Genomic DNA, 15,566 nt, shown 5'->3' with positions numbered 1-15,566 from the left:
AGAAATTTTGGCGAGATCGATGACATGAAATTTTGAATAGATCATTCATATATCTCTTCTTTTGTCATTTATACAAGAGCCTTGAATTAGAGCACGAGTAAATAAATACAGAAGAAATATAGATTAAAATACACGTGGCACATAATAATAGGTAAACCCAATATTCTCCTAGAACGAATTGTAACAAAAAGAACCTTCTGGAATTCTTGTGTTGTGATTCCTTATCCTCCTTTACGTAGCTGCCTCTAACGAGTTGGACACGTCGGCTTTGTTCACTTTCTCTACTTGCTCATTTTCTTATCCCCGTTTGGGAAAGTATTTCAATTTTAAGATTTCTTGTTTTTTAAAATTAAATTTCTTTCAAATTCTAAAATCAAAATCTTTAAAAATCATTACTTGAATTGGTTTAAGAAAATTGTTTATGGAAATGTAACTTTCAGGTTACTAAAGAAGAGGTTCTATTTTATTTTATTTTTATCAAATTTAAATTAAAAAAATATAGAATGAAAAGATGTTTTCATTAAATTATGTAAAAGGAAATAAATAGAAAAAGACCATGTACGATAAAGGAATGAATGGGATCAATAAGTAGTTATACCAAGAGTCGCATCCCAATTAATTCAAATTTCTTTACCTTGTTATACTAAAAATATATGTTTTAATTTTGACACCAAAATAAATAAGAAAAATAAGATTAATCAATCAGAATCTATTAAGATCAATGGTATGGTAAAAGAGATTCTGAGATGAACAAAAAGATAACCATTCAACCAATATTAAACATACTTTTATTTTGTTGAAACTGTGGAACAAGATATGGATTATGGAACCGATAACTTCTACATGTTTTTTCTGCCACTTCCAACTGCTTATTGGGTGTTATATAACAGCCGCATAAGGCATTTATCGAAGTTAGATGGAGAGGACGGAAAAAAGCTAAAAACAGTACTTAAAAAAAGAAGCCAAAAACTGTAAAAAAAAAATCAGAAAAATAAAGAGAATAAAAAAAAATACTACTTTGTCATCAAATAAATAAATAATAATAATAATAATGTTAGAAACCAAATGTTCAACCATATAGTCTCTCCAGAAAACCATCCATTTTTGTCCATAACTGCACCCAACGGATGACCACAAGGTCAAGATTCAGAATGTGAGAGACGAAGATCAACAGTAGGAAGCATTTGAAACAAGCTAGAACAAGGAGGTTTTTCCAGATATATATTTTTTTTACTTCACCTGATGCTTAGTATTCAAAATTAACAATAATAATAATAAAAGAAAAAAAAAAGCAACAGATGTACAATTTGAACTAAAAATCAACCAAAGTCCAAGACGTCCTCGTAATACACTGACTTAGAATGATCACTCATTATATAAATCGGACCATTTTATATTAAAAATAACTCAAATCTTACTTCCCCCCCCTTTTTCTCCTCCCAGAAGTGCACACATAAACATTATAATGGGGGTTTTCTCTAACCTCGTTCGGATGGCAAAATGTACAAATCTTCATTCCATCAGCTCCTGGGATTTTTTTAAGATTTCACGAAAAAGCGGCACACAGACTACAGAGGCTACAGCAGGCAGCACATCACCCGTGCTCGAGCCCCACTTACACCACGAGCCTTCCATGCTATCTCAAAGAATAGCACCAGTTCACCGCCCTCGCCTGTGGTGGTAAGACAAAGATCAAGCCAAGTACCTAAACAAGTGGGGGTTGTCTTTGTCTCTCTCTAGATAATCCCGAGTGATCAGGTCTTCAATTCTCTTCTTTATCGCCTTGAAATCGGGCTGCATAATGTTCGTGTTTCAGTAAACTATGACAAGCTCAGAAAGATTTTTTGTATGAAGTTGAAAGAGATGTGCTGGATTACTAACCTTGAACATACGGCCCAATTGCTCGACGCACTCCATCACTAGTTGCTGATGACCAAGAACTTTCCGACTCTTCATGATACGCACGATTGAGGCGTCAATAGCATACCTTCGATCCTTGTCAACATCTTCAATGACTTTCTTTTTCTCATCCACAGGCGGAAGAGGGATCTACAGAATAAACAACACCACATTCATTATGCAAAAAAAAAAAGTAAGGCAAATAAATTGTTGGAGAGGACCTTAACAAAGGACTGACAAGACAATATGATGATCCATATACCTTTATTCTCCTCATTTTGTCGGAGAATTTTGCATTGAACTCAAAATGATCGTTCGGAGAGATGGTTTTCGTATTTGGTTCCTTATTAAGAATTTTATACTTGGCACATGACAACGAGTGGAGTAGTCTAACTACATCATCGTCACTCAAATTTAATTGTGTCATGATTTCCGAGTAACTTAGTCTATCCGAAGAATTGAATAGCAACAGGGCAGAAGCCTACATTTAACAAACAGAAAGCAAACTTATCATATCAACAAAACAATAATTTTTTAGGAAGAGGTCAAAACAACTTTATAAACATTTCACCTGATAAGTTGTCACAATCAGCTCCATCGTTTTCGGTTCAAATTTTCCACTGATGTTACAAGTACCCAATGAGTAAATCCATGTAAGTTTTCGATGCTTGGTTTTTGTTTGATAAAACTCTCTGAAAACTTCAACACACTTTACCTGAATCAAAAAGAACACATGGTTTGTTATGTCAGGCGTCCAAGTTTTACGGCACAACCAAAACTATCGCATTGTAATCCCCCCTCCAAAAAAAATATATATACACACACACACACATACATATACATATATGTCTATATATAGAAGAGAAACCAATGCATACCATCTCTGCCGGCAGGTTGAGGTCAAAAGACTTGTAGCTTGGCCAAAATCCAGTAGTTAAAACAGTAACAGTCAGGTCGATGCCAGGACTCGCTTGTGGATTATTGCTCAGATACTCCTCAAAACTAGTTTGGTTCTCCCTTGCCAAAGTCAAATCAGTAACCTAAACATATGAATTTAACATTAGCAAGCTCATTCTTCCTTCCGTTTGAAATGTTAATAATTGTCTAAATGGATAATGGATTATTGTTTTTGTAGAAACCTTATTGCATAAATTGAGATAAATTAAAAGTTGTCTAACATTTAAAAAAAAAAAAATAGTAAATTTATGCTTACCATTCCCTCCATCTTAGAAGTGAACTGACCACCACATTGTTGCTTCAATTTGGTCAATATACTTCTCTCGTGGTCATCGTTCGCGCTCTTGTCAAAGAGAAGCCTTCGGGCAAGTTTTTTTCTGCGACCCAGTGGTATAAAATAAGTTATTTAAACTTTCAAGATAAAACTTTTTTGAAAATAACAAAACAAAACATATGACACTGAAAAACTCTTATCAAGGTCATTAAGAAAACACATTCTGCAAGAGCAACAACCGTATAAAGAGTATCGACATTCACCTATAGAATTCAGCAAACAGATCTTTGTCGCAAATGTATGCCAACAACTTCACAACCTGAATTTTTAAATCATATGAAATCCAAAGTTCCAACACAAAATGAACTTCAAATGAATAATAAATAGAAAAATCACCTTCTCAAGTGTCTCCTCGATTGCTTCATCACTCAACTTCTCACTCCCACCTTTCTTAAGGATGTTATCACAAAAGGTAGCAAGCAATTCTGCACTAGAACTTCCAGCAACACCCTTATTGCAAAATACTTCAAAAGCTTCCTTGAGAGCCTATACACACAAATACATTTCAAATAAGGGTAGAATTATGCAAATGTTACCACACCAAGTGTTAATGAAGGCAAAGTCACGTACCTTATGGAAAAGTGTGTGGTTTTGGAAACAATCATTCACATAAGCCAAGTACTTGTCGTGAAGCTCAATCACTTTTCTTACAAAAACCTGAATCAAAAATTTATCTCAGCTACCATTCACAACAAGACTAAAAAAATATAATCTAGAAATTTGAAGCCAAAAGACACACCTGTTCCTGCAGACCAACTATGTCCTTTTTCTCAGCCTAATAGATTAAGAAACAACACAGAAACAGAGAAGAGAGTCATGTAAAAAGCCTTGTATAGAAATATTATGATTTGTAAAAAAAAGGGCCATTTTAAAATAAAACCATAATCTCCAATTCACTCCCAACAAATTAATCCTTGCAACAATTCCATAGAAAAGAAGGAAGAAAGGTAAAACACATCAACAACAACTCCCTTTCTGCATACTATCCATTAAATGAGTAAAAATCCTTAACAGGGTGGTTGCATTGCATATTATCCATTAAATGAATAAAGAAATCAAAGAAATTGGTCTGTCAACAAAAAATTCAAACTAATTGAGATAGAAACCTTCTTGTTACTTGCAGCATCTTCTGCCTGTTTGACCAGTGCTGTTCCTTCAGCAGTTACATGCTGAATAAATAATAAAAGAAAAAGATATTTAAGTAGAGTGTAATTTAAAAATTGACAAGGCATTATTCTAACACAAATGATATCCCTTCAAACAAAAAGCATAAGAGAAAATAGACATAGACTACCAACCTGCTTAAATATGTTGGAAACTGGATCCAGTCCCTTCGGTATTTTGGAGAATAGACGGAACATCCTTGACAAATCTTCCACCTAAAAAATTCATCATCACCATGAGCCGAACGAAGTCAAGAAAAGGGAAATGGAAGACAAGAGAAAACAAACGACATCAAGGAAGAATCACAATTAAATATATTATTTCAAATATGGGAAAAGAATATACAAAACATAGTTCATAGTTAGTACCTTGTCATCTCTAAGCAATGCATGGCATCCTGAATGCTCTTTTTCCAGCAGTTGAGTAGCATAAACAGATAATAGTTCATGTTGAACTTTCTACAAGAATGGAAACTAGAATAAACGAGGGAGAGAGAGAGATCTATTGAAATATATAAAGAAAGTGGAAGGATATCACAAAAGTTCACCACAAACCTCCAACAACTTTGGCTCGCTACTAGAGTGCAAATAGTGGGAAACCCTATCCTTTTCTCGTTTCAAGCACTCCTCTGCCTATAACATCAATCGCATCAGTAAGAACCCATTTCTATGCATTAGTAAAATGTAGTTCAACACAACTGATTTTTATTTCTTTAAGAAAAAGGAAAATAAATTACTTTAAGCATATAATCGGGACAAGAATCTTCTAGGATCCAATTGGAAGCCTTCCTAGAGTAATAAGCAGCAGTATCTTTAAGCATGGCAGCTTCAAAGTCATTTTCATAGTAATCCATTTGCCCCATACCAATTTCCACAAATATATCTAGTACATTCTTCAGTAGAGCTCTGTCAATCTGTTCTCCTTCACGTTCTTGATCAATCTGATTTACAAGACCATAATTATTAGGCACGTCTAAATCTCAAAACAAATTAGAAAATGAGAGGGAGGAAGGGGGAAGACGTACCAATGAAATTACTGCATCCCTCACTTTACTATTTAGCTCTTTGTACACCTGAGATGAGTAAGATTAAAATTTTAACTAAAATTTCAAACGAATCTATCAGTAAATTGAAATGGAACAAAGAGGTTCAAGCATGGACTTGAAAATGAAGCCACAAATTCAAAGTTGAAGCATACCAATTCGCGGAAGCATGTGAGGCCAACTTCATTTAGAGGTGGAAGTGACCTTCGAGCGATGAAGTACCGATCAAGATAGTGGAAGAAGCGAGAAAGCCACCTCACCATGACTTTATGGTTTGTCCACCTTTTTACTAGTTCTCTCAACATGAACTCATCGTGCTTCTCCCTCAAGGATGGTAAGACCTAAGTGCATCATAATTAACAAAAAGAGAACGTTATGTTTAAAATTATTAGAATTCAAAAGTCTCCATCAATAGATCCCCTGAAAGAAAATGAAAGTAAAAAATATTTAGAAATGTGCATATGTGACCACGGCCACATGCATGTGGTTTTCCAAACGAAGTCAAGCATGTAAGCACTCCAAAATTGCACCGTGTGACAAATGTTAACATGGGTGAAGGCAAACTGATAAAAATTGCAGTAAGTACATGCATTGGTGGTCTGATGAATATAGGTAAGTTTAACTCTGTAGTCTTCATAGACCAAAATTAATGTACAAGAATCATATGGTCACACCCTCCATTGCCAAGCAAGTGTGAAGGTTGAATTTATGGAGTGCAAACTGTGCGTGTGTGATTTCAATTTTAACCACAACAATTTCCAATGGAACAAATTTTATTAAGCTCCCTTGTCTTTGAAGTGATCTCTACTCCTTTCTTTTCTGTACTTTCAACATAAATTCATTTAAATGACGCAATAATCGCGAGTTGTTGATAAGTGATATGTATTAGATCGGAAAGGATGTCTCAGATGAACTTGTTCCTCACCATAGAAGTGATGTACTCTTCAAAAGATTCACGATATTTATCATACAGCTGCTGGGAGTAATCATGCGGCGGCTTTTGGGTGCACATGTTATATATGGTACTGCAGATGAAATCCAGAAGAAAACAAACCGAACATAATAAGATCACGGCGCGATCATATGAAGAAAATTGAACAAGAAACTTCGAACAACACAAGAAACAGTACGTGTAAAGCATCATGTAGTCCTCGGAGCTGAACTGAGGCTCAGGCAAGCCCTCGAGAATGTTCTTCAACTTTGTGATACCCTTCTGCATAAACTCCCATCCCTGCTCCAAGTCAATAGTCTTCCGCTCGCCCATTGTCATGTCGATGCAAATCTCCTAATCCAAGAGACCTAATACTCAAAGATACCTGCAGATCATAAAACCAGGCTTCGATGTTAGCATTCGTGCAGGAGATAAAGAACGGTTCGCCAGAAAGAAAACCCTAAATCCATAATTCACCCCCTCCATCCATACATAAAACAATAATCAAAAGTAATGCAGCGTCTCCATTAACATAAGTTTAAAAACAAAAGCTCCATAAATCATAGAGAAGACGAGATTAAACAAACTCCTACAAAATCCAAGGCATCATCGTCTTTCGTTCTTTATCATACATCGTCGTCAACGAAAAATCAAAGCACGTAAAATCAACAACGAGAACCAAAATTTAAGACAAAATATAAAAAAACGATAAATTAATACAATCCTAATGATCTAAACATAGATCCAGAATCACACATAAAAACACCATAAAAATAAAAAAAAATCATCGGAGCAAGAAAAAGAAGACGACCTGAAAAGGTCGTCGACGAAACCCTAATATCCTAATCGAGAATCGAAGTCCCTATAAATGATGGGAGAGGAAAGAGAGAAGGCGACGAAGCTCCGCCGGAAAAATCTCAACGACGAAAAAAGATGAGAAATGCGATAGCGGTCGGGGAAAGGTGAAAAAGACTCGAGGCCCCCCCGTTGGATGGGTAGTGAATGAATGACCCTCTTCCGCGTTTAAGGATTTTTTTTTTCTTTTTTCTTTTTTCTTTTCTTACCAATTTTAATTCTTCGCATTTTCGCGTGGATTTTTAAATTGCTTTTCTTGCAAGAAAGGGCTTCAACTCCCTGTTTTTAGTCTTTGACCCCTATAGTCTTCCTAATTTGTTGTCATTGCCGTTTTATACGTAAAAATTAGATTACATTCATTTTCCGTTTAATTTTATGGGCATCGGAGCAAGGAATCTCCATGGATAATTTTGGGGATTTCATATTCTCTCCCTATAATTATTTGGATTTCAAATATTTCAAAATAATTACAAAAATTCAAATATCGCAAAATCAATCTATATCGATAAATCATATTATAAATATTGATTTGTTATATATATACTATAACAGTATTTTGACAAACTTTTCTATATTTGTAATTTTTTTAAAACTCTGTTATATTTTTATTTATTATTCTTATAATTATCCTTCGTTATAATTACTCTTATTTAAAATATTTAATTAAAATTCATTTTTCAGTCTGTGCTTCTTTTCCACCTCCATTCTTAGTCTAAGTTAAGATTCTTTGTTCAATGAAGGATTCATGGAGTTTTGACTATAAAAATATGAACATTTTCTATTTCTTGTCTTTCAATTAGGGTTAAGCATGATAAATCAAAAATTCAAATCAAAGTCGATTAGTTAGATACAAGGAGGGTATTGATCCATATTAGTTTGAAAAAAATCTAAGTTGATATTTTTCAAAATGTTACCAACCAAGTGTTGGACTTCTCTCCTCGACAATCTCATTTAAAAGTTTTATCATAAAATTGATTTCGAGAGACCAATGCACACCTCTACTTTCAATTGTGCTAAAATATAATTATGTTAAAGTTTTTGAAACAAAGCGTGAGAGTACAAATAGTAGCTATTTTATTTTGGGAAAAAACAAACTTTCTTCGTTATTGGTTTTACTCTAAATTATTACCTTAAAAATAGTTGATAAATATGACCTCAAACGTCTAAAGAATCCAAACTACTCTGATTTAATCAATGGAGGACAGGATGTTTATTAAATAAGATAGGTTCAATCAACCATTGTTTTATTTTGTTTGATTTATTTTTCGTTCAAATTGAGAAATTATTACTATACTGATTAATTTAAATTGTTGTAACAAACTAAACTTCATGATTAGATTTCTATATTGATATTTACAAAATGTAAACACTAATATAAAATTAATGTAAGTGTAGGTTTTTGCATTAAAGAGAGAGATAATGGTGCTGATTTCTAAGTAAAGGTCGATTTGTTTGCCATTTTTATACTTAATCATTAAGTTAATGTTTTTTTTAGGAAATAATTAAGTTTAATGCTTTTTTCCATCATTAAGTTTTCACTTTCATTACCTTTAGATGAAAAGGTTTCGGTTTCGTTCATTTTATACACATGGATGGTTTAAAATATAACCAAATAAATTAAATATTTTAATAAATTGATCGTAGATCCAATAGTGGATCCATAAATTTTACATAGGGAGCATTGGACACTATCTCGACGTTTCAGTGATGCTCCAATGTAGCAATAAAGAAAGATCGATAATTTTCAAATGATTTTTTTTTATAATGTAATTATATGAATTTAAAATTTGCATACAAGAAATCAAAGAAAAAAAAGAAACAATAATACATTTTTCATGAAATATTGTTGAGGAAGTAGAAGTTTTGATAACTGACTTTGTTGCATTTTTGTAATTTGTTGTTGTTAGATAACAAATGAGGTTTAGGAAATAAGTTAGTTAGGGTTATATAATAGTTTTTTTTCCTCTTTTTAGAAATTTGTCTCGTTGAAATTTAAGAATAAATTTGATATTTCTTTTTAGAACAAATGTGATATTTTTGGAAATCAAATTATCTTACTTCTCAAAAATTGTTGAAATTTAAGAAGGAATGTGATATTTAAGGAAAGAATATTGTACCAATGAAGCATCAATAAATTAATTAATAACATTGGAACATTTACCTCCTTAGTTGTTACAATATACATCTTATAGTAAAATTAAATGGTATAGAATGAAAAAGTGTGACAATGTTTAGAATAATTGGAGTGTGATGGTTGGAAGATGGCCCCATATAGGCCACACCCTCCACACTCCAAATACACAAAATTAATGTTTTGTACTCTTTTGTTATTCATTGTCTTTAAAAGATGAGATGTACTTTCTTTTCTAACTTGCAAACTTATTATTATTATTTCAAATAATAATAACAATAAGTTTGTGAGTTTTAAAAAAAATTAGGGCAAAACGTGTGGTGCGTTTCTCTTTGGTTATTTGAAGTTTTAAAATAGTAGTTGAATAATACTTTTAAATGATCTTTGGAACCATTTTTCATTTGTTGACTTAGTGAAGAGTTGGTTCGACTGTTTTAAAAGATGAGTTTGACTTAATAACGTGCTTTTTCTAAATAAAATTATTAGGTTAAATTTAAGGTCTCGTTTGGTTTGTCATTCATTTTAGTTTTATGTTTATAAAAATTGAACAAAATCAATTAAAACGTATGTTTGATATATTTGTTTTCAATAATGGCTTTTAAAAACAATCGATCAAATAGTTCAGTTTAGAAAACAATAATTTTCTTTTATATAATTGTGAGCATGAGTGTATGAAATACACTATTTTATTTTAAAATTCACCATAGAAACAAGTAATGAATTTTGAATTCAAATTTCAAAATTAGAGCAAGAATGCTTTTGAATACAATAAAAACAAGAATTTGTTTTTGTTTTCTATTGAATTATTTGTTTTTGAAAACAATCTTTAGATAAGATACCAATAAGAACCTTGAAACTTTAAAAAGTATAAGAAAATTTTTGAGAATTCAAACGGACAAAAGTTCTTTATTTTGTTTTCTAATTTCTTGAAAATCTAACTTCATAGCGTGACAACTTCTCCTAGTCATTGAGTTTAACTATGGAAAACAGTATTTCAAGAAATCATTTAGAGAAAGCGAGTCGATAAAATTCAAACTTTTTATGGTGTGGATCTAGCCATCACCCAAATTTGTTATTGCAAGCTAGGCCATCACATGGAGTTTGGATCTAGTTACATTTTATGATTACTTTGTGTCGAGTTAAGTCTGCATATCTTTGGTCCACGAAATTTTTTTATGGGATATTATTTTATTTAGAGTCTTTTCTTTCTAAACGAGGCGTGTGAGGTGTTTTTTCGTAGAAAAAATATGTCAAATAAATTAAAAACATTCCAAGCATTAACTCAACATATGTTATGATAAAAGTTTAAACATTGGTATAAATAAATAATTGAATGGATAAATTAATTTTTTTTCTTCTTAAAAATGATTGTATTTTCTGATTTGATAGATTATGATACAATCAATGAAGATGCTTATTGAAACTTTTAACTTTACTAATCATAAATGCGTAAATGAATATTGTAGTTTTTACTATTAAATTGACACGTTTCTACAAATTTCATTTCATATACATGTTTGTGTTGATGACAAATGTGTGTTGTTCGTAAGGTGACAGAATATGAAAATCATGCCTTATTAAAATGTAAAGGGCTAATCAAGTTCGACAGTGAGGTCGTGCTATGTCAAACGGCTAAGCGAGATGGAGCTCTTGAAATTTGGTGTTACTTGTTGGACTATTTGGAATATGATTGAAATCAAGTGCTATGTCGGTTGAATTAACGCTTATGTGATTAATGTTCTTATATCCATTCTACGTGGAATATCTTAAGTGAGAAATTCTTTTCTTCACCTCTTGTCAGTCAGTAAGGAGTGCCTCAAATCGTGGATCATGCTTCAAGCTCTTGTGAAGTGTGTCGTTGATGCCCTTCTGTGTCAAGTCATAAAATGAATATGTTGATGTTGCTCGTGTGTCAGATAATGATTGGTTTCGAAGTTGGAATCGCAATTCATGATGTTGTTGTTGTTGTGGTCTATACTTTTTATATCTTCCTGATGGCATGGAACCTGAAGCTATCGAAGATTTCTATGCATATTGAAAAGGTTATTGTTGGTGGTTGAAGATAGGAGATTGAATTTGATTTGGGTTGAGACTGACGTTTAAGTAGTTCATTTAATCTTTATCGCAATTATTTATGAAGAAGTTGCTAATTTAATTGTTGGTTTTTCTTTTGCTAGAAGAGAATGCAAGTTAGCTCACAATAACACGATACATGCTTTATCGATAATGGGTTTATCATGTAGTTGAAATGACGTCTTCTCCAATTGGCTTATTCTCTTGAATTCTATAGATAACGAGTCCGTTAATTTTCTTTTTTAATAAGAGGTTTTGGCTACTCAAAATAAAAAAAAAATAAAAAAATTTACTATACAAATTTATATAAAGGCATTTATTTTAATTAAATGGAGTTTTTTGCTATATATTTTAACCATAATATCCATCTTTACTTGAAATAGTTTCACACCATGCCAATGATGCATAATGGACAACCTTTAGAAAAAATAAAATTAAAAACATTCCAAGCATTAACTCAACATATAGAGCTAAAAATATTGCCATACCTTTTTAAGCCATATTTTTTGTTTAAAAAAATAGTTTACTTTTAATGTGCTTGATGTTAGTCTATTGAATATAATTTTATTTGAAAAATGGTAAAAAAAATGACAAAAATCAACAAAATATTTACCTTGTATGACAAAATGAAAGTTATTGATGTTTTATCTTTTTAGTAACTTTTGTTATGAAGCATGAATAACTCCTATTTAATTATTATTTTTAAAAAGGAAATTTTATCTATTAGTATCATAACATTGTTTTGAAGAAGTATTCAAGATTATAATTATTACATTCTTATCAAGGTAATATTATTTTGTAATCTCTAATTAATTTGTTATTATTTTTATTATTTTATATTAATCTTTTAGTGTTTGGCATAGTGTTTATTATTTTATTCTCAAACTAAAATAGTTTGCATTTTAAATACATTATATTATAATTCAATTTGAATAATCTACACCTCAAACACAAATTATTATCGTCATTTAATAGTGTATGATTATAATAATTAGTCCACTGCCTCAAAAGTTTTCTAAATGTTTAAACTTTGCACAGAGAACCTAGTAAGTTAGTAAATCACACATGAAATATCAGTATAATAAACAAATAGGATAAATTATAAAAATGCCTCTAAGCTTTCAAAATTTTAAAAAATACTCTCAAACTTTTGAAAATAGTTTAAAAATACTCTTATCATTAATTTTAGAGGAAAATCGTTAAAGTTTTGTTTAAAAATACACTTAAACTATAAAAAAAAAAGTTTCTTAAATATCCATAGTTAATACATAAAATTTTTAAACTTTTATAAAACTTTTCAACCGGGCATAAGTATTTTTGAAACAAAATTTGAACGAGATAATAATATTTTTTTAACTTTTTTTTTTTTAAGTTGACATTTTCTATACAAACTACAAAAATTAATGGTGTATATATATATTGTAATTTAACCAAACAAATAAACAAGTTTTTAAATAACAATAAAACGATTTACCTTTGTAAATATATATATATATATATATATATATATTTGCTATATTATGTCCATTGTTATTGCTAATTATCAATATTGGAATTACTTTCGTAATAAATTTAATTGTGTATAATTAAAAGGTATTTATTTTGTTAATTAAGCAACTAGTTACCATAAATCAACTAAATGCAGACATCTAACAACTAGTTACCATAAATCAACTAAATGCAGACATTTAAAACATAGAGAATGAAATGAGATATTTTCAAATATTGTAAAGAAATTTAAACTATTTACAAACTATGAGGTAATCATTAAGTTATCTACAATTTATTTGAGTTTTTTCTTTGTAAATAATTTTAACTTTTTGCTATTTATGACGATTCTTTCAATCAAATTTCATATATTTTTCAATATCCATGAAGTAACATCTACTATATATCCAAACCACGCTTAAAAGATAATCTAAAATCATTCATTAGGGCATGGAGTAAGGTGGAGTGAATTGAAATGTAATAACTAAATCAACTGGAAGATGAGATTAGAATTATGATTTCAAATAACCCTCGTTACTTTTATAGTTTTCTTCAGTCCCAAATGGGTGTTTGTTTCAAGACTGAAAATTTCATCGACCAACTTTCACACGCCACTTCCAGTGACTCCATCAACAAACTTTCGACGACAACTGTCAACCAACCTTCAATTGCCACCAGTCAAACTTGCAAATTTTTAATAAAAAAACACTTTTAAAAAGAGTTGTCAAACACATTCAATTTTTTTTGTAAAGAATATTTATCAAAATAGTTTAAATAAAAATCAATTTTTTAAAAACATTTTTGATATGTTTTATGATATAATGCTAGTATGATATAAGATTTATGGAAGGAGCTTTAGGAATAAAATACATGAATTACATCCCTACCGTTCATTTTTAACAATTTTATGTTAACTAATGTAGCTCCGATTCACGGGTAGATCTATTAAGGGGACATACTCCTCATATTTTCTATTTTTGTATTTTAATATTAGTTTTGAAGTGTTAAATTACAATATATTTTAAAAACTGAGTTTTTTATTATATTATATATGTAGTATAGTGATTGTGTTCTTTTTGAAATTTCAAGGTCTTAGGTTCAAAACTCATCTACTACAATTTTTTTTGCTCCCAACATAATACAAATAGATAATTTATTTTAAACATAAATTAAAATACACTTAATTTTATATATATTGATGGAATATATATAGTTTTAATTGTATTGAAAAAAGAATATTAAGAATAGTAGTACCACAGATTATTAATTACAAATCAAACTATAATATTTTCCACCACAAACCTCTTATCATAAGAAACTGCCATTTCATTAATGTTGTTTTTGTTTTAACACGTGATGAAACCAACCCAACTTTTAACCAAATCAGTTTTTTAATGCAACGTCGTGCTCGTACATTCAATATTATTCAATTATAACAATAACAATAATTTATGGGGAAAATCATGTTTATGTATTTAATTAAGTGAAGGTCGAATTGTGTAGCAATTATGATTTATATGTTTCTTTCTAAAATTTTAGTTATGACTTAAAAAAAAATTGCTTGAGTTTTAACAAAGTTTTGATGTAAAACAAAATTTACAAAAAAAAAAAAAACATTATTAAGAAATGGACATCAAAATATAGAAATGCAATTGATACATTAAAAATTCTCTATGAAAAAGAAAAAAGTAAAGTTCGAAAATAAGAAAAAAAATCAAAGTTTCATTTAGTGACCATTTTATTTTTGGATTATCTTATTTTTCAAAAACTTTGGATGATATTTAGTCAATATTGTTAAAAATTAGAAAGTGAGAGAATTAAAAAAATGATTATAGATAAAAAAAAACTTGAAACTATTTACAAATTATAGCAAAAAAAAAAAAACTAAAATATATTAAGGAGAATTTGATAAATTTTGCTATATTTTGTAAATAGTTTTAATTTTTTTTTGCTATATTTAAAAACGACTACAAAACTAGATGATAGCAAAGCAAAATTTCAAATAATTATCAAACTAAACTCTTAATAACACAAAATAATCATGTAATAAAACTGAGGAATATAAAAATAACAACTAATTGAAACGCACTTATTATTCATAACAACAAATTTATAATTTAAAAAGAAAAGAAAACATTAATATAATTAACAAACAAACACTCAAATAATCATATCACAGGACACTTTAACAAAAACATAATTTCATAACCAAACTAAACACAATTTTTCCCCATGCATTGAAATTGTTAAACAAAATTCCAACTCAAACTTAATTTATGGAGAAGATATATTATTCAATTTATGTAAAAGTCAAATATCCAAATTTCACTCACAACTCAATTTATTTTCCAACAAAAAAAAAACACTATATATATGGAAAAAATAAAAGAGGAAAAAATTTAGAAACAAAAACATAAACAAAAAAGGAAAAAGGGAAAAAAAAGGAAAAAACGTAGAAAATAAAAATAGTGGATTTAAAGAATGAATAAAAAGACAAAATAAAAAGAAAAGAAAGAAAGAAAGAAATAAAAGCATCCAAAAAAACCGAAGCGGGAATCAAGAATCCTACGTGCCACGACTCACTTACTGCAGTGAAGCAACTCCACTTTGCGCCTTCGATTTATTTCCTTAAATAATAATATTATTAAATTCACATAAATAAATAAACGACTTTGCTTTCCAAATTTTAATT

At 29.9% G+C, this 15,566-nt stretch overlaps 1 protein-coding gene across 1 annotated transcript; it reads right to left on the bottom strand.

Moving 5' to 3' along the window:
- Positions 1–1,154: 1,154 nt before the first annotated feature.
- LOC101216323 (cullin-1) lies at positions 1,155–7,358 on the bottom strand. The gene is made up of 20 exons (XM_004143037.3): positions 7,139–7,358; positions 6,527–6,712; positions 6,322–6,421; positions 5,552–5,737; positions 5,379–5,426; positions 5,091–5,294; positions 4,909–4,986; positions 4,723–4,812; positions 4,489–4,569; positions 4,297–4,359; positions 3,930–3,965; positions 3,761–3,847; positions 3,527–3,676; positions 3,394–3,449; positions 3,113–3,233; positions 2,778–2,939; positions 2,471–2,614; positions 2,162–2,380; positions 1,882–2,049; positions 1,155–1,794 (listed from the first exon to the last, which is right to left on the bottom strand). The coding sequence occupies exons 2-20, from the start codon at positions 6,664–6,666 to the stop codon at positions 1,693–1,695; spliced, it is 2,235 nt and encodes a 744-aa protein (XP_004143085.1). The 5' UTR covers positions 6,667–6,712; positions 7,139–7,358; the 3' UTR covers positions 1,155–1,692.
- Positions 7,359–15,566: the final 8,208 nt, after the last annotated feature.

Source organism: Cucumis sativus, chromosome 6, assembly GCF_000004075.3.
Source record: "Cucumis sativus cultivar 9930 chromosome 6, Cucumber_9930_V3, whole genome shotgun sequence".
In the NCBI taxonomy this organism is placed as follows: domain Eukaryota; kingdom Viridiplantae; phylum Streptophyta; class Magnoliopsida; order Cucurbitales; family Cucurbitaceae; genus Cucumis; species Cucumis sativus.
The sequence above is the reverse complement of the archived record's forward strand: the minus strand, read 5'-3'. Positions and strand labels throughout refer to the sequence as shown.

Bases quoted from the DNA above. Each gene is read 5' to 3' on its own strand.
- LOC101216323 (XM_004143037.3), bottom strand. From the start codon at position 6,666: ATGACAATGGGCGAGCGGAAGACTATTGACTTGGAGCAGGGATGGGAG. The intron at 5,738-6,321 runs GTGAGGAACAAG...TGATGCACTTAG, and splicing joins AAGAGTACATCACTTCTATG to GTCTTACCATCCTTGAGGGA. The intron at 2,050-2,161 runs GTATATGGATCA...TTTATTCTGTAG, and splicing joins ACAAAATGAGGAGAATAAAG to ATCCCTCTTCCGCCTGTGGA.